Source organism: Pocillopora verrucosa, chromosome 14 (genome assembly GCF_036669915.1).
Source record: "Pocillopora verrucosa isolate sample1 chromosome 14, ASM3666991v2, whole genome shotgun sequence".
NCBI classification, from domain to species: domain Eukaryota; kingdom Metazoa; phylum Cnidaria; class Anthozoa; order Scleractinia; family Pocilloporidae; genus Pocillopora; species Pocillopora verrucosa.
In genome coordinates this window covers 16,377,378-16,398,526 of record NC_089325.1, presented here as the reverse complement: position 1 = coordinate 16,398,526, position 21,149 = coordinate 16,377,378, and the positions used below count along the sequence as shown (strand labels likewise).

Sequence of the window (21,149 nt, the reverse complement as noted above, 5' to 3'; positions counted from 1 at the left end):
CCCAATAGTCATCTACTTGTTTGCCGTCTACCATCTTCTTCTCAGTCTTCACTCCTTAAAAATAGAAAATTGATGGATAGGTACACAGGGACTCCACCTCATCAACAGGACAAACTGTAGTGACTACCTCAAAAGCACAAAGAAAGACTGCCCGGTCAATCCAATTAATTGCCACACATAAGTAAACTTTCAACTGACGACATCAGGCAAAGCCTAACGCATTTCGAGATCAAGAAAAACTAAAGTTTGCATAGTAACAGACTGATAGTGACATTTATCGATCAGATAAATGGCAAAATGTGCGACGCTTGTACGCGAGTAAAAAATGGATATTTATTTAAACAAAGGGGTATTTAAAATATATTAAAGTTCACACGGCAACCAGGTGGACAATCAGACATAGTTTGAAGCTACACTGGTTTGCAGATTTAATGAATGTAACCGATAGACCCAACGTTTCGACACTCCTGTCTAGTGCCTTCATCAGGGGTGATCTAAACGCTGCAACAAGAGGTCCTTTTTACATGATCACTAATTAGCGGCCTTTTTTTTTTCTGACGAGGTGTAAATAGGCGTCAGGAAGCAGACCGCCATCGTCACGATTTAAAGGAGCGTGGGCGGCATATATGAATATGGGGCATATTTCCGCCAAACCTAAGGATCCTGTCACGAAAGAACAACGAACCGACGCCATTTATTCTATTCCTTGCAATGACTGTGACAACGAATACATCGGACAGACCAAACGCCAGTTTGGTACACGGTTAAAGAGCACCAAAAAGCGGTTTTTCTTTGCAAAAAGGAAAATTCAGCTTTATCGGAGCATACTTGCCTAACCAACCATACAATTGGGTGGGATAATTCTAAAATTATCACCACTAATCGGCGTTACCACCAGCGCCTTTGTTTGGAGGCTTGGCACATTAACTCCGCCCACGCTTCGGTTACATTCATTAAATCTGCAAACCAGTGTAGCTTCAAACTATGTCCCAAAGGGGTATTTAATAATCATCTTCTGAGACTTTTTTACTCATTTACATACAGTATGGTGTCGCAAAACGCAACTTGACAAATTTCGAAAAACTGAACCGAAATTCAAATGTTTCATGCCGAACAAAGGACACTGATGTGATAAGTACTCAGCTCATACAGTGATATCCTATTCATGTTCTTCCCAGGATTGTTTTCAAATCAAACCACAAATTTATAATCATGTCCACTTGTACGGGAACCATTCAAAATTCCATTTATTAGCGAGAAGTACCATGATAACTTTTAAATTTACAATGATTCTAGTTTTACAAATACATACACACTATTCACTGATATAAGAAATGATACACGCCGATATTTTGATAGTTGCGTAGTATATTCTCAACGATCACAGCTTCGAAAGAGGCAATTCAAAGATAGGTCACCGATCTTTCCCAAGAGACCTGATGGACCTTAATATACTTATGCAAGTGCAAATCAGTAGCGCTACCGGCAAACAAGGGTTTTTGAAAGTAAAGCAAAAAAAAAGTAAAACACCAGATAAGAAGTAAGCCTCGACCATGTTCAATATATAACTTTCCAAAAAAACTGTGCAATTTTCAAACAATATCGATTCAAAAGGTTCCTCAAATCGATGTTTGTGAAATTATAATTTAACTAACGGCTTTGTACACCCTTGTTTTTGCTTTCCGATCATTCGCTTTCAGTTTTTTGTTTGTTAAAGAGAAAAAGATCATCGCACCTGTTAGCCTCGTCCATTGGTTGAGTAAAAGACAAAAAACCGCCACGTTGTTGGAAGGGTGTTAAGGGAGACGTCATGCGCGGTACAAGATGCACAGCGCACCACTGAATAGTTATTTTGAAACTTGTTTCAGCAGAATGATATGTTTTTTTTTTAAGATGAGAAAGGTTGCCTGGAACGTTGACCCAAACATCACTACTTCGTTGAAAACAGAAAGTGCAAATTAATTGCTACCTAAAACGCAAAGCTGCCTGTGATCAACTATGGATGCTACACCGATACGGTTTAAGAAACAACACCGATACGGCAAGTACTAATGCTCATACATTCATTTTCTATTATGATCTTCGTGGGATCGTTATAAAAGTTTATAATTACAATTTACTGCCGAATATTTAAGCTGAAGTGTTAAGAACTGGGTTATTTTGCGAACTAACCTCATGGCTCTCCCCTTTCGGATTTTCTTTTTAGAATCGCACTTAGGTTAGGATATTTCCTAATTTTTTGTCAAAGTTGTTCAATAATTCGAAAAGAAGCGGGTAAAAAAGAGAAAATTCAGTATGAGCCTGCGTTTGCCAAAAAAGCGCGATACTCTCGGCCTATAAATTCAATTTTGTTGGCAACAGGTGAGCGGTCGGTTAAATTCCAGGTACAGTAATTGAAAAATTACCATTTGGTTACAGGATCCTAAAATCACAAAACATATTTTTATTTCAATTCCCCAAGCGACGTTTTGCAATAGAGCACAATTCAAGCAAAAAACTTATTGAAAGGAATTTCCGGTGACAAGCTGTGTTTCCTTTGAGCCGAAAGTAATATACCTTTAATTCTTCAGTAAATTTAAGTAGAATCTCACGCTAACAGGCACACAACAAAGAGAGAGTGCTTTGAAAGCACGAGAACCTGTATGTCATTACTGTCAGCGTGTGGTGCAGTGAAGCACATCAAAGATTGGAATAAAATTTGGCCCTGAAAGCAACTCGCTAATTAACTGTATTAATATTATAATGGACCACATCTGATAAGCAAAGAAGGAGAACGTGGTCAAGTACAGAAGATCGAGGCTTATGGCCAAACTTCACTGGAGAAATATTGTGAAACAACCAACTCGTCTTCTCAGAACTGCTTTGTTTCGTAGGAACTTTTCAAAAGAGAAGAAAAACCAAGCAGAACAAGTAAAACGACACGCAAAAGGTGTTCGCTTATTTCAATTAAGTTTACGCGGAAGAGGTTACCACTAAGCCTTGCTCTTTACTGAAAATATTATATATGAGCCAATATTTTAAGGCAAGGTTGTGTTGAGGTAAAACCGAGCGTTCTCATTGTTTCTTGTCTGGTCGGAAATTTGCCATACCTTCTGTCTCAACGGAAACGGTCATGAGCCGTGTATTTTGATTCTCGAAAGCTGGCAAATTCAAAACGACCTCAGGCCGAAATTCCCCTGTACAGCCCCCGCGCTCGGCTAATTAGAAGTTGTTAGCACACAATCTTAAGAACACAGGTAGAACCAGTTTACTCTCGGGTGGGACCACGGCACCTGTTACAAGCGTTTTGAACCCGGCATCACTTAAATAAATAAATAAATTTGAACATCAAACAACGGGAAAGCCGTGTAGGTTAATGACAGACACAGTTCTACAACACATTGTTTTAAACAGAGCTCTTGTTTCTTATTTGCAGTGTCTGGATTTCAGCTTAAAAATCATCTATTGAATCTTATGAACTGGAGAGTTTGCAAAGCGCTGTTCTTTATTTTGCTCCTTTTTATTGTACTCGAAACGTTTTCACAAAGACGACTTGAACTTACTGACTCGTTCGTCAAAAGACTGAGCACTTACAACCGTAAACGGTGTGTTGATGTTACGAGACAAATGAGAAATGGAATGTGGCGAAAACGTTCGAATCTACAGCCCACAGATGTGCTCCACAGACGAGAGCAGGACATAAGGATTAGAAAACTCAGAGGGTTGCCGGAAATATTACACAGAGAGGATAAGAAGTGCGGAAAGAATTTCCCATTAAAGGCACCAAATTTCGGCATCCCAGTTCCTTCTCTGTGTGACCCTGAAGGCACGGATCCCTGTTGTAATCATAATCTTGCGAGGTGTGGATCAGCAAAAGAAGATTGTCAGTGCACATCATGCACGGATTTTAGAAATATAGTTTCTGCGGAGCTACACGAATTCGTTCCTTCTTCTGGCTGCGAGTTTCAAAACTTCAGCAGTGCTAAAACATGTCAGTTGTTATCCGAAAGAGTCTCCAGCTTGTCGTTAATAGGTGATTCGCTGGTGCGACATTTACATAATGCGCTGATGATTTTATTCACAGACGACAAGGTATATGGTAGCCTTGTAAAAGACGTCGACGAACACCAAAGAGATTTTTGTTCAGGCGACATGCAATTCGTAGACGCAGGTAAAACGGGATGTCACGGAAAAACTGCCCACAACGCTTCCCAACTTCCTGAAGGGAAAGTTTGCCAAGGACAATCTACCTTCGAGTATTCTTTATATCAATTTTATAGCATGGAATATGCCAAGTTGGCACTGCAAAAGGTTCGGGGAAAACTTAACGCGACAAACTCAGTCATCGCTATTGGAGTAGGACTCCATATGGGTCTGAATGCTGATAAAGTGTTTAATGGCTACCTAAAACCAATCCTTCAACTTAAGCATCAAGCAGCAAGCCAATGGCCGCTTATTATATGGCTCACAACGCACGCACATGGCAGCATTAAACCAATTCCGTATATTGAATCCCAAGGTAATGATAAAATCATTCGTTACAACCAAGAAATGAGGCGGTTTCTAGAACCTTTTGAAGTTCCAGTGTTTGACACATTCAATCTAACTGTTGGGGTGCATAGCTATGATGGAACACATTACGGCTTTGGAGTAAACATGATGAAGGCACAATTATTTCTGAATTTTTTGGACGAGACCTTTCCTCACAAAAAGCGTTTGAGCGCATAACGTATTTTCCAGTGGGAGTCAAAGAAGCGTTCAAGTACTAGAGAGTATCTCTAAAGTTCTCTTGTCAGCAAGATATGGCACGTTGCTAAGCAATGATTCGTCGAAAACTGTGGGCTCAGTCTTTATCAAACACCACAAGCCATCACCATGTGGTCCTGTGTTTAGCGGGTCAAATCCTGATCACGCCCACTCGCATTCAAACATGTCAGTGACCCAACTAACATCTCATATTGAATTTTTCATCATATAACATAACTCTATATCAGTTGAGGAAACATTGTGTAATTTGTTGCTCTTTTTAATATGGCTTTATTGTACTCGTACTTACTACACATTCCCAATTTCCCAAGAGTTCTTACCGCGCTAAGTCATTCTGTATCTTGTATTTCAACATACAGACGAGGATACGCTTTGCGGTCTATATAGTCAATGTTCACAAATAAAAATCAAGTTTACAGAAATTACTTTCAGTCTCTATTAATTATGTTTCAAAAATATTTCAGTGTCTTGCTCTATCTGGTAATCCCGTGTCAGGCGTCTACCTGACCAGGCCCGTCTCAGAGTCATAGCAAAATTATTCTGCTAAAAACCGCTTTTAATTTTCTACCATGATTTGCGACATTCAGTAAATCAGCTTCTATTCCGGTCGATTGAAAAGTTGCAGGCATCAACCTATTGCAATTAATTGAACAATTCAAAGCCCTAAGAGTTTCGATCATATTCTTCAAATTAAATCTCAGCATGACGCAATATAAGATTAAGTCACCTGGGTTGGTTAACTCTCTGATGTAAAATATAACTACCCTTCAAAAAGCCTCACATTTTTACTGCTGCGACATGAGCGTTTCTTAGCCCGCGCGAGAATCTGAGTAAAGCAAGCCGGCGAGAGGTTTGCTAGGGGTCTGGCACTAATTGCAAACCTCTCGCACACTCGTCACAACTCTTCCCGTGGACGACGATGTCTTGCAGCGCTAATAATCGACTATAACCAACTTGTTAGACAAGAATTTTACAAAAATAATGTTACCATACCTTAACTATCTCAAAGAAGCATTGCCGGTCCTCAGAGTCAACCAATCTAATGGAGAACACCCGGTAGACCCCATGAACCCACAATCTGATCTGCTTCCTTGGATGAGTGGCACAAACTCCGGGAAATAGAAGAATCCCCTTTAATGAGAATTTGCAAATAAGGAAAATTAAAAGACTAAATTATGATTTCCACGGTGTGTTATAGTGGACCTAAATTTCTATAGCGAGACGTAAGGAGTAAAGGGAAGGAAACAGCAAATCGTGAAGGTATTGATATGGTTTCACGAAATATTTGCCTGTTTGAGGACTCCAAAAGGTATTGTAAAGTAAAAACGAGCAAACTGCCCAAAGCGGCAAAACGTGAGTGACCAAGTTGGGATTGGTTTTAATTTTTGCATCTGATTGGTTTTCTGGACCAATCACGAGCGAGGTAAAGCGAAACCAAAACAACCCCGGATTACTTTCAACACTACATTATAAATTGCTCTTCATGGCCTACACGGATCACGCTTCTTTAAAGACGTTTAAGTTTATTGGAGAGAATGAAGGAAGAAAATTTATCATCATAATGATTTTACCTGTACTACCCTAGCAAAATCTCTGAGACTGAAAACATAGTGTGACTTAGATGGTGTAGGAGGGAAGCTGGTAATGGCCTGGGTGTACACCTCGTTAAAGGCGCTAATTATAATCTGATAAAGTAAAAAAATACAAGTATCATAAACATAGCTGTAAATGACGACAACTGACGCACCATCATTGCTGAGTCGATTTGTTTGCCCCGTATTACCACTTACATTTGTCCGAGACCAGTAAAGGTGAGCCCCTTTTTTTTCAGCTAATTCCAAGGTAAAAACAATAAAGGACAGAAAGTAACCCGTGAATGTTTATGCTTATCCATTTTTTCAAGACTGTAGCGGTAAGCGACAAAGGAAATGAATGGCATTCCCCAAGTATTTTCTTAGCTTCCCTAACAGTTGCTCGGTATCCATTTAACCCTTAACACCCTAACATCAGTATCTATATTCTCCATACGCTTGTGATACATTCCTATGATGCTCACAAGGAGAACTTAGCAGTATTGTTGCGAGGAGAAAGTAGATGCTGGTCGTTCTCAGGGTTTAAATGATTAAACTCCAGAGTTGAGATGGATATAACACTAATAGAACCAGAATTCCTGATTCATCATGACGCCCCCGTTTCCCACGGATATTGCTAAAAGTATGGTTGGATCAAAGGTTAGGGAAATATACACTGTACAAGTTTCTATCTAGCGATTAAACGTACAGAAGGAAGGACAAACATACTGACAGACTGGCAAATAGACAGACATGAAAATCATATAAAATCAATCAAAAGAGAGATAAAGAGAAGAACAGACAGACAGACAACCAGTCCGTACAACGAGCGAACAAATCCAATCATGCAATGTAGGACGGTGACGATCTTAGAATTGAAATGGACAGTGCGATCTACGCAATTAAACTGTGCCTCGGAGAACCTTCTTATCTGCATTTCAAAGCCATTGTTGTTAAATTGCCTCTCCACGATGACAGAAAACATATTTTTCATGGTTTCTGTGCTGAACGAGTCATTGGAGGTGATGTTGAAATGTGGAGTAATTTTATTCGTTCCCCCACCCGGAGGACCCTGTTAGACACTAGCCACTGATCAGCAAGCTTTGGTACTGATGTGTCCTTCCTGTCAATGAGGGAAAGTACAGAGCAATATCGACTGATGTGTTCCTTTGACATACGTTTACACAGACATTTTTTTCCACAGTTTTTTTTTTAAGATAGGTGTGGTTGCTATGATTATTGTGATCAATTCTCTGATTGGTGGATTTGGCTAAAAGGACTAAGTATGATTGACTGCTTCCACTGTCCGATTACAGGTGTCCGACTACAACTATACAGAATAATTAGTGGATAATAAAGCAGGTAACGCACCAATCACATCTAAGGAAATTGTATTGGTTTTGTTCAACACTGATCACTCAGCCTTGTTTAGGGACCAGAAGTTTTTTTAAAGGGGGGGTTTGAGGATTTTGAGGAGATCACGTGGTTTTAAGAGCGAAAGGAGGGGAAATCAGACGTCACCAACAGAGGATAAAGCAGAGTATAAAGGGGGGGGGGGCATAAAGAAAGTGGACTGCCAGTCGCAAATGAGGGGGAATCATAAGAATATTGCAGGTCAATCCCCCCCCCCCCAGTGATAAATAAGGACTGGACCCTGAATTCGTAACTTGTGATATGATTTTTATTGCCCCTATGGCAACACAGCGGCAGAATGGGTGCATTGCCTTTCCTCGAACCACTCCAAGTATACTCACTTGTCGGGAGGTATGCGCAGAATATGAATGTTTGTTCTGGCTGATTTTCCTGTTCCTGACAATGGCAGTGTTTCCGTAGAAAATAGAAGCCAACATTTTTATGTGCAAAACTTTAGGGCAGGTAAAGTGTGCTGTGGAAAATTCGGAAATATTGACAGTTACTCGGTCCTGTCACCATAAAATGATCCTACAAGGATGGCATAAATAAAAAAAAAGTTATAGAATGAAAACTCAGCCGTTATTTCAACAGCGAGTAAGCGATAGACGATGAGTACTCACCAACCTAAGGCTACCTCAGTGAGGTACTTGTTAATCACTTTGAACTGGCCAATCCGCGTACACGAAAAGCACCACTCACTCGTGTGGTATGTAACAAAATAAAAAAACTCCTTGACAGCGAGACTGAAGCGACACAAAGATAACTGAAGAAGAATTTTTGAAACGTTTTATTTATCTTGTGTCCTCCAAGTCTCGTTTTAAAGCCCATAGTAACCTATTGACTGATAGCAAGAAAATACTTTAAAAACGTTTACAGAAAGAATTGGTTTGCAATTCAAAGTCGCCAAAGGTCGGAAATAACTGTGAAGCGTTTTAAAAATTTGAAATTTCTCGCTCAGCTGCTGGGGCATACAATGATACAATACATCCAGTGATTTCTCCACCCAACTATCTAACACCCGACAAGTGGATAAAGGAGGTAAGTTTCTAATGAGACTGGTGCTGTATTGTTCAGGGCAAACTGTCAGATTGTTTAACTGATTTGTAAAGGAGGTTGCATCATCTTCAAAAAGGACCGAACACACCTTGTTAATTTCTATGGTATATTTATATGTAAATGTTTGAGTTGTTATCTGACAAATAATCGACAGGACAAAATTACGCGCTTCTAATTGGCTGAAAACGAGTGCAAAGTTGTAAGACGAGTGCAAATTACAAATAGCGCTTACGCTTTCATAATTTCGTCTGTCTTACCTTTCTGTGACGCTTTTCTTATGTAAATTACTAACAAGTAAGAACATAATTTAGCTTGCTATTTGATGTAATAAGCACTCGTAAATTTTTCAAACTACAAATTGCACGAGCTCGTAGGGCGAGTGGAATTTTGTTGTCTGAAATATTTGTTCGTGCTTTCTAACTCCAAATTACACTCAAAATTATGTTTTATTTATCTACCCCGTTCATCCGGGGTAGATGGCACCTTAAGGGTGGTTACTGACCGAGAAGACGGGGAAGATGAGAAGACCAGCAAACGACGTTCAGCAAAGTAAAAAAGTCAAATGAGCAAAAGGGTAAGTCAATTTGTGCTCTCTCATTTGTATTTTACCAAGTTAAGTCTAATCAAAAAGGATCGAAAATCAGCTGATTGGTCATTGGAAGCAACGAATGCTGTAGACTTGTTTGTGGTCTTTTTGCAACCAAAATTATGCCAGCTGCTTTTATGAACTTTATCGAGCCATAAAGCCGCCATGATAACCAAAAGTCAAGAAGTTTTTTTTCCAGTCCTCTTAATTTTTAGTTCGGCTAACTTAAGTTGATATTCACGCCACATGTTAAGTGTGCGGCTGCGGTAATTCACCGGAATTCAATCGGGGTATCTTATGGTCTCTATTACCTATACTAAACCAGAGAAAAGACAATGACAGCGAAATAGAGCTACAGCTTGACTGTTATTTTCATTTCCCTTCAGCAGGAAACCCACAACTTTTGAAAAATTAGCATACTAAACCGGAGGAAAGACAATGACAGCAAAATAGAATTACAGCTTGACTATTATTATCATTTCTCTTCAGCGGGAAACCCATAACTTTTGACAAATTAGCACTGAGCAAGGCAACAGAAAGTCTACATTGAATTTCAAAGTTTCCACAATTGCCTTCCAAGGCCCACTAAAATTTTGCCACTTGCTTCAAATTTGGGTTGATCGAACGATCGAACGAATTCTAAAAGTGCCGTGGCCTTGCGGTAAATAGTGTTATAATGCTGTTGAAAATCTGAAAGTGAAAGTAAAACAGCTACTGATGCTTATCCTCGCTGGCTTGCAATGGAGCCGTTAACTTTCAACCTGTCCAAATCAACAGTGTACTTTTTACAGCACTATTCTGATCTCCAACCTTATTGTCAGAAAAGAAATTAAAACAATTCTAAGATCGATTCCAAAACTCGCCCCATTAGCGACCGCTGTCTTTCAACAACTTTATGTGCATTTCTCGTTATACGACACTTTCTCGCAAGTACCGCGAATTACGTCAACGTATCACCTGAATGGGAACTTGCCGACAAAAAGTTTTGAAGAGGCAACGTTTTGGATAAAAAAAACGGTGGATGACAGCTGAAAATCTGAGGGTTTTGATAGGGTTTTCATGGATGCACTCTTGCCGTTTCTCCGGAAATTTCAACGAGCCGCATCTTTTTGTTTTGATGCAATTGTAACGTTTGGAATAAAGCTTATCAAAGAGTTCCAAAGCTTTACCGGCACTACACTAGGTTATTAATTGCTTGAATATTTTCCCTTTTCAATATAATTTCTCTCAACACTGTGCTTTGAATGAGATGAAACGGCGTGTGCCAACTGATAAACAGATGATGCAGAAATTCTCTTATCTTCTCATGCTTTCCTGGCTCATCTGAAATTCTTCCTTTTCCTTAGTTAAGGATATTGTGGGGGAAAAAATTGATTCTCTTCAACTTAAGTTTCAAGGTTTAAAATGATCTTTTCAAACCGAAATCTACAGAACATTTTGAATTTAGTATACATGTATGTCTTCATTAGGCCTTAAGTTGATCCATTCATCCGCGATCAACATATGCATTTTAATAGCTGCTTCAGGTACTATAATGAAAATTATAAATTTCTCGCATCATCTTTACATCAAGTGTATTCATGTAATACTGCAAAAAAGTTTCACAACACTATTGAATTAAAATAGTTTTACTTTAACTGAAAAAAGGGAAACATTTGCTGATATGAACTGGTGGTTAGCTTGATGTAAAACATGGAATGAAATCAAAGATAAAATCATTTTGGTAGTCAAATGTAAATAACTGATATGAATAATTTATAATTATAACATAGCGCACACTTTTCCTATGAAATTCTTATTGAGCCATTATGGCCCAAATTTCTTTGTCCGCTCTCTTACTGCTCGCCATGCAAACATGGCTGGAAAACGAAAACTGGACTTGCTGGCTACAAGTGGGGAAAAGTTTAGCCTCTTTCCTGGACTGGTAAATAATGTTTGTGAATATTAAAAATTTTGTTAAGACAAGATTGTCCAATACAAGCGAAAGAGTTGCTTGGGGCTGCGCCTCGAGTAAATTTTACACTTAGAACTCTCTTGCTACCCAACTGGCTGCGTTCATCCATATCTCGATATTCGCAAGCTTAGCAGGAACCTATTGTAAAATCTCCAATTAGCAATTGGTTCATACGTCAGCATGCGTTCATCGAGATATGAAGCACTTGGGAAGTTTGGAGAGCTCGAAAGATGAGGGGTAGCCTCGAGCAATTCTAGCTTCTCGAGTGCTCTCCAAACTTCCCAAGTGCTTCATATGTAGACGAACGTACAGCTGACGCATGACCCAATTTTTTTATAACATTTTCAACCCGATGGAAATTTTTTTTCTCGAGGGATTTGTTTGCTGACGTCAAGAGCGTGCACAATAGGAATATGAATCATGCTCGCGCAATTGAATGTGATTAGACAAATTTACTAGCTATGTTATAATGGCATCTATAGACAACTAATTTCAAAACTTGGCCAGTTAAGGAATGGTAGATAGAGAGAGTCTCTGCTGCGCCTCGGGCATCTCTTACACTACCTTCACGCTCCCAACTATCCGCGTGCATCCCGAATTGGATTGACGCACGTTAGACATCGTCCATCACTTTTATCACGTAGCGAGGCATTTTTCACCCTGAAAAATTGCCTTTTCTGTAGTGATCAATTTACCTAGTACCCTCCCGTACAGTTGCATACTAAAAATAGAACGACTCCCTTTTTAAATACAATTATTTTTATGCGCTGAGATTTGCGAGTGAAAAAATTAGTTTATCAAAATACCACTCATAAGCCGTCCAGCTCAAAATACTTGGCTCAGAAGTCAAGGAAGAAATTTCTTCTAAGTTTATTCATTTTAAAATAATGCAGCCTTTAAAAAGTCTGGGATTTTACGAGTCATTTTTAAGGGTTCGCCGAAGAGACCACGACGTGCACATTCTGAGTCGTGCATTTGCTGAAAATGGAGTCGAAATTACACGACATTGGCCTCAAATGCTGGTTTCCTACGACTTTAGTAGACTTAGCAGCACTATGGGTCGATTTCTGAACCGAAACTAATGCCTTGGACCCTTGGATACGGCTGGAAAGGACTTCGCTGCAGTGCAGAAGCTGATGGTTGAAGGACGTGAATTGTAATGAGCCGGAAATCGCCATGATATGGCGGTTACGGACTTCAGCATTCGACCAGAGGGTGATTGCTGTGGTACAGACCGAGTGGTTGGTGTAAACTCTTGACAGCTAAGCTGCTTGACTAATTTCTTTCATCATGTTGTCAATATCATTGATGCCGTGCGCCTTGCTGTCGTACGACACGGGATCGGAAGGCGCCCAGTTTCGGCTGGGTTACTGGAAAAATGCAGAACTTTTAGGGTTGAGTTTGGAAAGATAGAGCTTCACAGCTTTATTGCCATCGTTTGGACTGTCCATTTCATACATTTGTGTTTCTGGTATCTTTCAGGCCACCGGAATGATTTTTAGACACTTCATCATACGCCATGGTCACGTAATTTCTCCCGCTCCCATCGACTTCCAGTTTGTGGCTGGATTTATGCAGCTCTCGTTGCCTTTCACGGCCTCGTCTGCAGAAGTAAAAAACAATATGAAACCAGACATTTGCTAGGAGGGAAAGAGGATTGTTGTGAGAGAGCGCATCTGTTGATTTTAGCTTCTCCAGTTCTTCATCTTCCAGCGTAGGCTTGTGCTGGCTGTTTTCTTTGCCGAGCTTCTTCGGTTCATCAAGTAAAGCGTTAAGTATCTTATTTGATCTGGTAGATCTCGGATCTGTTGACATCTTTAGACTTTTGGAGAACTTTGGCTAATTTAGGTATCTTTCGATGCCGTGACGGAAACTAAGACGGGTCTTTTTCTCATATGTGTCGCCATCTTTTTTCCTGGCCTCTGCATAAAATCTCGGATATTTGCATCGAGTTGACCGATCATCATGTTTTCCAGCTCCGTTTGGATGTTTTTCTCTTTGCACCATGCAATAAATTACAAGAAAATAGGGCAATAAATCGATTTATTGTCAAAACAAAACTTGTATTTGTGACAGAATTTGTATCAGTTAAGACAAAATTGGATTGCAAAATCCTATTGTTTCTGTTGATTGTTTATCTTGTCAGGTTGCAACATTTCATATGTTTATTTTTAACCATGCAAGAAAAAGATATCAATTTAAATTTAAAACTCGCCCTTGGACGTAGAAACACACCCGTGAGCATTTTTCTTGGTCTTGTTTGATTGTTTAGCCTCAAGTATCTTTCTAAATCAAGCTCGGATAAATTTTCGAAGAGGTTGTTTTCATTGGTAGCACTTTCGTTTTGTTGATCTTTAGACGCTTCCGATGTTTCTGCTACCATTTCAGACACGTTTCCTAAATCTTCAAAGTTAACGAGAAACGCTTAGTCAAATTTTGGCTTATTACTGGCCGTTACGGTGACAAAATTTAAGTTTTACTGGAAAAAAGTTGTCCATTTATCCCAGATCAACATGAGTATGTTAACAGTTGCTTCGTGTAGTTTAGTGAAAATTATAAATTTCTCGCATCATCTTTACATCAAGTGTGTTCCTGTGTTACTGCAAACAACATTCACAGTACAACTCGATTTAAATAGCTTTAATTTAACTGAACAAAGGAAAACAGTTGCTGATATGAACAGGTGATTAGTTCGATGCAAAACATGGAAATAAATCAAAGATAAAATCGTTTTGGTATTGACTGACTGTGAATATATGAAAATCATGTATGCGAACTGCGGCTAAAGACATGACTTCGTTGTAATAAGCACTACTTGAGCGGTAGTGAAAATAAGGCCTGAAAAAAAAATTCAGGTCTGTACGGAATTTGAACCCATGACGTCTGCAATATTCATATATTGGTTTTCAAAGGTAAATAAAAGATATGATTAATCTATAATCATAACATAGCGCAAGCTTCGTGATCCAAACCTCTCTGTACGTCTTCGTTGCCGTTCGCCATTAGAGCCATGGCTGAAAAATAAAATTGGGCTCACTGGTTACAAGTAAGGTCTCTTCTTTGGAGTGGTAACTATTAATAGTAAATGTTAATTTATATTAAAACTTTTTGTTTAAGACACGTTTGTTCAATACGAGCGTTTAAGTTGCTCGGAGCTGAACCTCAAGTATCTCTTACCTGAAATTGAGTAGTGGAGAAACTTGAAATTTTTCTCTTTGGGAAAATTAAACAGATTTTTTCTAAAATCAATGATATTTTAAAATGGTTTCATCTATAACTTTATGTTGTGATTGAATTGTAAATACGTGTTCAATTTCATGCGCGATGTTATGAGCATAATGACTGACTGCGGGACTCCGTCTGTAATGAGAAATGTTGTGAACCTTCAAAATTGCATGTATGAAAACTTTCAATGTTTTTCCTTCGAGCAAACCACCACCTTTTTTCCATAGGAGAGTAGGAAGTTAAGGAGGAATTTTTTATTTAATTGTACCTAAATTGTAAATATCAGTTCAGTAGATGCAGTTTTGTGAACAAAGTGACTGTGGGACTTCGTCTATAATGAGACAAAGTTGTGAACCTTTGAAATTGCATGTAAATAAATCTCAATTTTTTCCCTTCGAGAAAACCACCAGCCTTTTTAATAGAACGGTGAAAACTGAGGTGTGAAATTTTTTTTAGTTGAGTATTTATTTGAAAGAATATTTTGAGTTAATGAGACGGCTTTCTGAAAAGTGGTATTAGCTCATTTACATCTATATGTAAGATTGGAACACATCTTTCAATTGTTTAACTTGTTGAAGACGAGATGGGTGTTTACGTTATACATCTACGGAAACTGGGAATTACTGGAAACTCGCTCGCACTTAAAAATTATTTAAAAAAAAAGAGCGATTATATGTTTCTCTGTTTTCGTAAAAAGTGATTCTCTTTATGGTTATGTCAGAGGGAGGTTACTCGAGTATTCTGAGAAAAATAGGTTCTAATTCTTTGCAGAAGAGCGAGAAAAATCTGTAGAGGAATTGCTTTTTATTTGCCGTTTGAAAATTATACATAAAATATATATTGGTTTACTTACATACTGAAACCAAAATAAGTCGCGACATCTTACTGGGGCTCCTAGGACTGTATTCAAGTCTCTCTATTTTAGGCACAAATCATATCAAATTGTACACTACTTAAAACGAATTTAAAAACCTCGGATTTTCTTTTTTTCCTTAGCGTCTTTTGACTTGTTTTAATAATACATGCGAGGCAAAAAGTGTACTTATTCAAACAGTTTGTACTGTGAGTCAGTCAGTTTCATTCAGCTATACAGAGAATTTGTACCAACTTTTTTTTGATAGCTTTCATTCGGTGTTGGCCATGGAAAGCACCGTGCCCAAACGACGCAACATAAGAACCAAACCAAGGCAAGATGTACCTTTTGAATGTAACACCCACGCTCTCTCTAACTAGCTTTTGGAATTTTCCATTTATTAATTCTTTCTTTTCTTTCTTTTCTTTCCTCATATCTCCTTGTTAGGGTTTTCAGTTCAGGTTGTTATCGTTTTTGTCAGTTACACCTACACTTCCGCACTTTTTTCTACCACGCGTAATTACGAAGTCCTCTTGTATTTGAACCCAATTCGTTTTGCCATAATCACTTCCGAAAGATTATGAATATACGAATATCACATATCCGAATTGCGGATTAATAAATTAATGAGAGTGATATTCGCAGTAATGAACACGACTTAAGCATCAATACTTTTATCAGTCGGTTTTCCTAGTAGTCGCGCTTACCGCACTCTTCTGTTCTAGACATATTTTTCATAAACGTATTTGCAATCGCTGTTTTTTTAAGGCGTTGTCAAAGTAGGTATTTTCTCTTTTCATTATGTTTGGACTTCTTTTCGTTTGTGAAATTTTTATCTTACTCAACTTATCTTTCGTTTGCGTTTTTAGTTTCAATCTGTTTGCTCGTTTACGTCAAATTAAAAGTTAGTATTGAGAAGTTGACGCTTTCGCTGTTAGACTGAAAGGTATGTTAAAAACAGTTTACATCTTTGCGAAAGTCAACCGGCTAGCGACAGAGAAAAGACGATAACTCAGATTTAGCAGTAAAAAGCCACTGTTATTTTAAGGTGATTCAAAATTAGAGTAAAGCTACTGAATTTTAAGTAAGATTGATGTCAACGCTCTCGTCTTTTAAAAAACAGCTTTTTTTAAAGAAAAAAAAATTTACCGTTTTTTTAAATAGGAAAACAAATGTCGACTTCTTTGTTTGTATAATAAAAAGCGTAAAACGAATAGATCTCTAGTAAAATATATATATTTTCGTTATAATTTTCATTTAGGAGGGCACAACATTTCAAATTTTCCCAAATATTTCTAAACTTTCTTTTTTTTTTCTTATTATTATGAAACCCCGTTGTTTTAAAGGTGTTTTATAAGACGACAAATCCAACTTTACTGCTGACTTTTTAATTTAAGCAAGCATTGAATGATTTTAGTCACTCAACCTGTACAATTGAAGCAAGTTATCTTTCAACCTACTACATTATGAAGACCCATCTGCTCGTCACCCTAGCATGCTAATGTGCCTTATTAAGAAATTTATGAAATTATCAATTTCGGTTTTTTTGTGTGAAAATTAAATAACTTTAAGCCTCCGCACATAACATGCTGAAAGTGATCTGGACTCGATTAATTATTAGTTTAAAAGTTCCGAGGATTTCTTGGCATCAATCCATTTTCAATGCACACACGAATTAAAAGTTTATCTTTGTTTCATTTTTATTTTTATTTCCTCACGTGCCACACAAAGAGTTACTATCTACGCGAACAATATTTCCTATACACTGATTAATCATGAATTATGACTGAAAAAAGACCGAAGAGTTTGACTACATTAAGCAAAACTACTGTGCTTTCGTTCTAAAAACTACAGATTTCCAAGAAGTAAGGAATTCTTCTAAATTTAATGATTGCGTGAGCTAAGTGACGTATTTTTCAACGTTTTCATTCTTAAGTGATAATCACCTTTTACGTCAGTCAGATGGAGCTGTCAAAAGCTTGTCCGTTACTTGTGCTCTTATCAGAAGTCTAATCCTGGTATCTATAGGGAAAGGCGTAGCTTTAGTTTGTGACAAGGAACGAAAGAAATCATATAAAACCTACAGATCTTGAAGCTGAACCCGGAATATGAAAGGCTGCGTCGAGATGCAGGAAAGCTTTTAAAGAAACAAGCTATCGTGTTTCGCCTTCAACACTTACTCTTCCACTCTTTTCAGTATCACAAGCGATAAGAAACTCAAAGGTAAATTACTGAATTTAAAGTTTCTAATTTGTAATACCCTCTGATGGAAAACTATATTTACTCCCAAGTTGCAAACAGTAGGTATGAGCAAAAAAGGACCTGGTCACGTATGCGTTCATATAAAATTGTTGCTTATGAATCAGATTCGAGTGTAAATGCGAAGGTCTCGATGCGCTCTTCGTTTTCCAAGTGTGAACCCTGAAAGAGATGATAGATGAAACAATGTAAATACGAAAAAAAAGTATTAAGAATTAGCAAGGTGAAAAGAAATGGATAATGTTGGAAATTATTACATAAAATGTCTCCACAAACTTTCAACGCGCTACGTGACCGCCATGACAAAAATGTCAACTGTGTTGTAGCAGGTGACTTGAAGGAACGAATTTGATTAAAGACTGACTAGGTTATTTGTTAATATGATAATGTAATTTACAGATTTTCAGCGTAATCAACACCGTCGTGTTCCTTTGCATGACAGAATTTTTTTGCTTATTGATCTGAAGCTCACTGATAGTGGAAATTCCCCAAGAAAGTTATTTTCACATTAGAGCAACAGCCTGGAATTATAAAATAATAAACTGCGAAGTAGGATTTTCGATGGTATTTAAATAGTGTTAAGCGACAGAATTGAGTTTTATTTCGTTCTTCACACTTTTTATAGCCTTCGTTTAATCGGCCTCCAATTCTCGGTGATAGAAATCTTTCACGGATAAATTTAATCGCTTTTCTTAGGAGAAACAGGTGCCAAAAGGGATTCTCTATTTTGTTAGAGTTGGCGGTGAAACCAACTGTGATGTTTAATACAAGCCAAAACAACTGAAGAGAGCTGAATCAACGGTTGCATATAATTGTTATGATTTTTTTTTCAGCGAATTGAAGCAGCCAATAATTGAAAATGCCAAGTGGTCACCAGATTTGCTTTGTTTTTCAAAGTGTTGTCATTATAACCATGTCTCTAGTGACTACCTTCTCAGCTACAAGTGAGTAAAATTAAAGAAAAGAATTAACTAAGGATTAAAATTGATAGATCTAAAAAAAATTATTTCCAACAGCGCAAGTTATCTAGTTATACAATAGTTGAGTCCCATCTTTCAATCCCGCTTCTAAAAATATGAAATTCAATTAAAAAAGTCTAGGCGCATGAGAATGAAGGAGAAGTAAGACTTCGAGATATGTTTGGGGCAATTATTTTTTTCTTTAAAGGAAAAGTTCAATAACCAACTAAAAACAGGGAACCTTACATCATTATTGACAAAAAGCTATCAGGTAGAGGAGAGCATAAAGTGAAAATCTTTATGCGGTGTCAAAGAAAAGCACGAAAGAAACGACGGAGATACGCAAACACCACTCACAGCAAGGGACAACATCAGCTTTGTAGAACAGGAAACTTAACGACAGGAGAGCATGAATGCAAATATGCCTTTGCACACAGCTCAAACAAACCATTACAATCAATAAAAGGAGTAAAAATTTCAAATCAACAAGAAAAAATTGGGCTTTATGGATTTCAAGAAGCCTGACCAAAGGTACATTGAATTAATTTGTAGTCAACAACAAAGCACATGACCAAACTACTTTAGTATAATTCTGATTTCAATCTTTTTTTTGCTGAACAATCAGGTTCGAAAATAATGTCTTGACCTTTTTCGTTTCAATTTACATAACCAACAGAAGGGTGTTCCACATTTCTCCTTCCATCGGGAAAGTGTTGCGTGTTTCCATTTGAGTACAATGGCACACAATACAACGAGTGTACGGTTGATGGGTCAGCCTGGAGACCCTGGTGTGCCACAACTTCCAATTTTACGCAAGACGGACAACGGGAATACTGCGAATGTGGGTAGCTCTTAATCTCATTTTTAATTAATATACTCCCTCTTTTAGCTTCTTATCGCGAAAGAGTGTCCTTATGTGTGTGGAGGTCATGTAGATGAATAGATTTAAGTGAATTTACAACGTTTTTGATGAGCTTAAAGTTTACTGCAATTCCGATAGAGTGGTGATAGCATCTAATTTAGATGTTAGAGTTAGAGCATTAGAATAAACCATTTTTAGATCCCACTTTCATCTTTTGCATATGACTTAGCATTTATTTGTTAACATTGGGCCACGATTGCGAGATGTATTGATGCAATGCTTTGTACTATCCGCCCGAAGGCGAAATATGAGGGGGGTAAGACGAAAAAAGGCCTTGACGACAATTACTGTCTAGCGTAAACCCTGTCCTAAATATTTGTGTTGCACGCTAACAAATTATCTCCCATAAAGATAACGTCACTTTTACAACTTGAAGTTACGCCTTCCAAATCGGAATTTGGCCTTTCATATTCTAAATGTGAATTAGTTTCCATCTACAAGCTCTCTTTACTGAAAAAAAAAGAAAAAAAAAGCTAAATGAACGTTTGTTGCTTCATTAATCTCTATTGTTCTTATCTTAGTGCGAAAAGGATGGTGTCCTTCTGGGTGGTTCCGTCTAAAAAGCAGTTGCGTTTTCATGAAAAAGGATCCAGCTCGTCTCGATTATGATGATGAAGTTGGAGTGACCTTTTGGAGAAAGGCGCGTGAGAAATGTAACGAGAAAGGAGCGGACCTCATGATCGTACGAGATAAAGCAGACTTAAACGGACTACTATCCATGTACTACCAAGCTAGAGTTAGTATCCGTAGACCTCTTTTTTTAGGATCACGGGAGTATTTCAACCCTCATTGGAAATGGCTTGACGGTACTGAGGTTAATCCAGCTCTCTGGGGGAGCGGAGAACCAAAAACAATTCATGGAAGATGTGGAGTGATCGAGGATTTCAGAAAGAGGTGGTTTGACAGAGGCTGTGGTTGGTGGTTAGCAGCAAGGCCCTGCAATAAGATAAGAAGGGCTTACATATGCGAGTCTCCATTGAGTAAGTATTAGGGATTGTTTCTATAAATTGTCGTTGTCAATGAAACATTGCAAGTTTAAAGAGTGTCTTAATGAACTGAGGAGTATTGAGGCTAAAAGACTTCATAGACCAATTTTTTAGCCAACAGAACCTGCAAACAAGGGTATTCATTAGCAGAGGATCGCTGCTATAAGATAGTCACCTCTCTTCGTCTTATTTGGGAGGATGCCCAGTGGGACTGCTTAACCCAAAACAGCAGCTTAGCGGTTATCAACACTAAGGAAAACTTTGAAAGAGTCGGCTCACTTCTAATCAACGGTGTGAAGTGGCCATATACGCTTCTTCGTCGGGCTGTAAGGAATATTTGAGCAGCTGGTCATGGATTGATGGAATATCAATTGACCATATCTGTTTCGAGCTGGATATCCCACAGATAAGGGATAAGGAAGAAAATTGTATAGCGTTGTCTGGGTCCACCCTGACATTACTAAATGTGGGGTGCACAAGGGGTTATGCCTACGCCTGTCAAAGTGCTCAAGGTAAGTTAGAACGGTTCATAGCTTGATTTGGTTTAAAAGAAAATATTAAGTACCAAGACTCTATCAGTACCGAGATAGAAAATTCTTTTTCAATCCTTCTTCCGTTA

At 38.1% G+C, this 21,149-nt stretch overlaps 1 protein-coding gene and 2 pseudogenes across 1 annotated transcript; 2 read left to right on the top strand and 1 right to left on the bottom strand.

Moving 5' to 3' along the window:
- The first annotated feature begins 2,870 nt into the window (after positions 1–2,870).
- LOC136278178 (uncharacterized) lies at positions 2,871–5,048 on the top strand. The gene is made up of 2 exons (XM_066161587.1): positions 2,871–2,929; positions 3,416–5,048. Exon 2 carries the CDS (start codon positions 3,454–3,456, stop codon positions 4,705–4,707), a length of 1,254 nt encoding a protein of 417 aa, XP_066017684.1. The 5' UTR covers positions 2,871–2,929; positions 3,416–3,453; the 3' UTR covers positions 4,708–5,048.
- A 7,645-nt stretch (positions 5,049–12,693) lies between these two features.
- On the bottom strand, positions 12,694–13,333 carry LOC136278271 (uncharacterized; annotated as a pseudogene).
- A 5,161-nt stretch (positions 13,334–18,494) lies between these two features.
- Positions 18,495–21,149, top strand: part of LOC136278270 (ATP-binding cassette sub-family C member 4-like) — a 21,616-nt pseudogene continuing 18,961 nt past the window's right edge.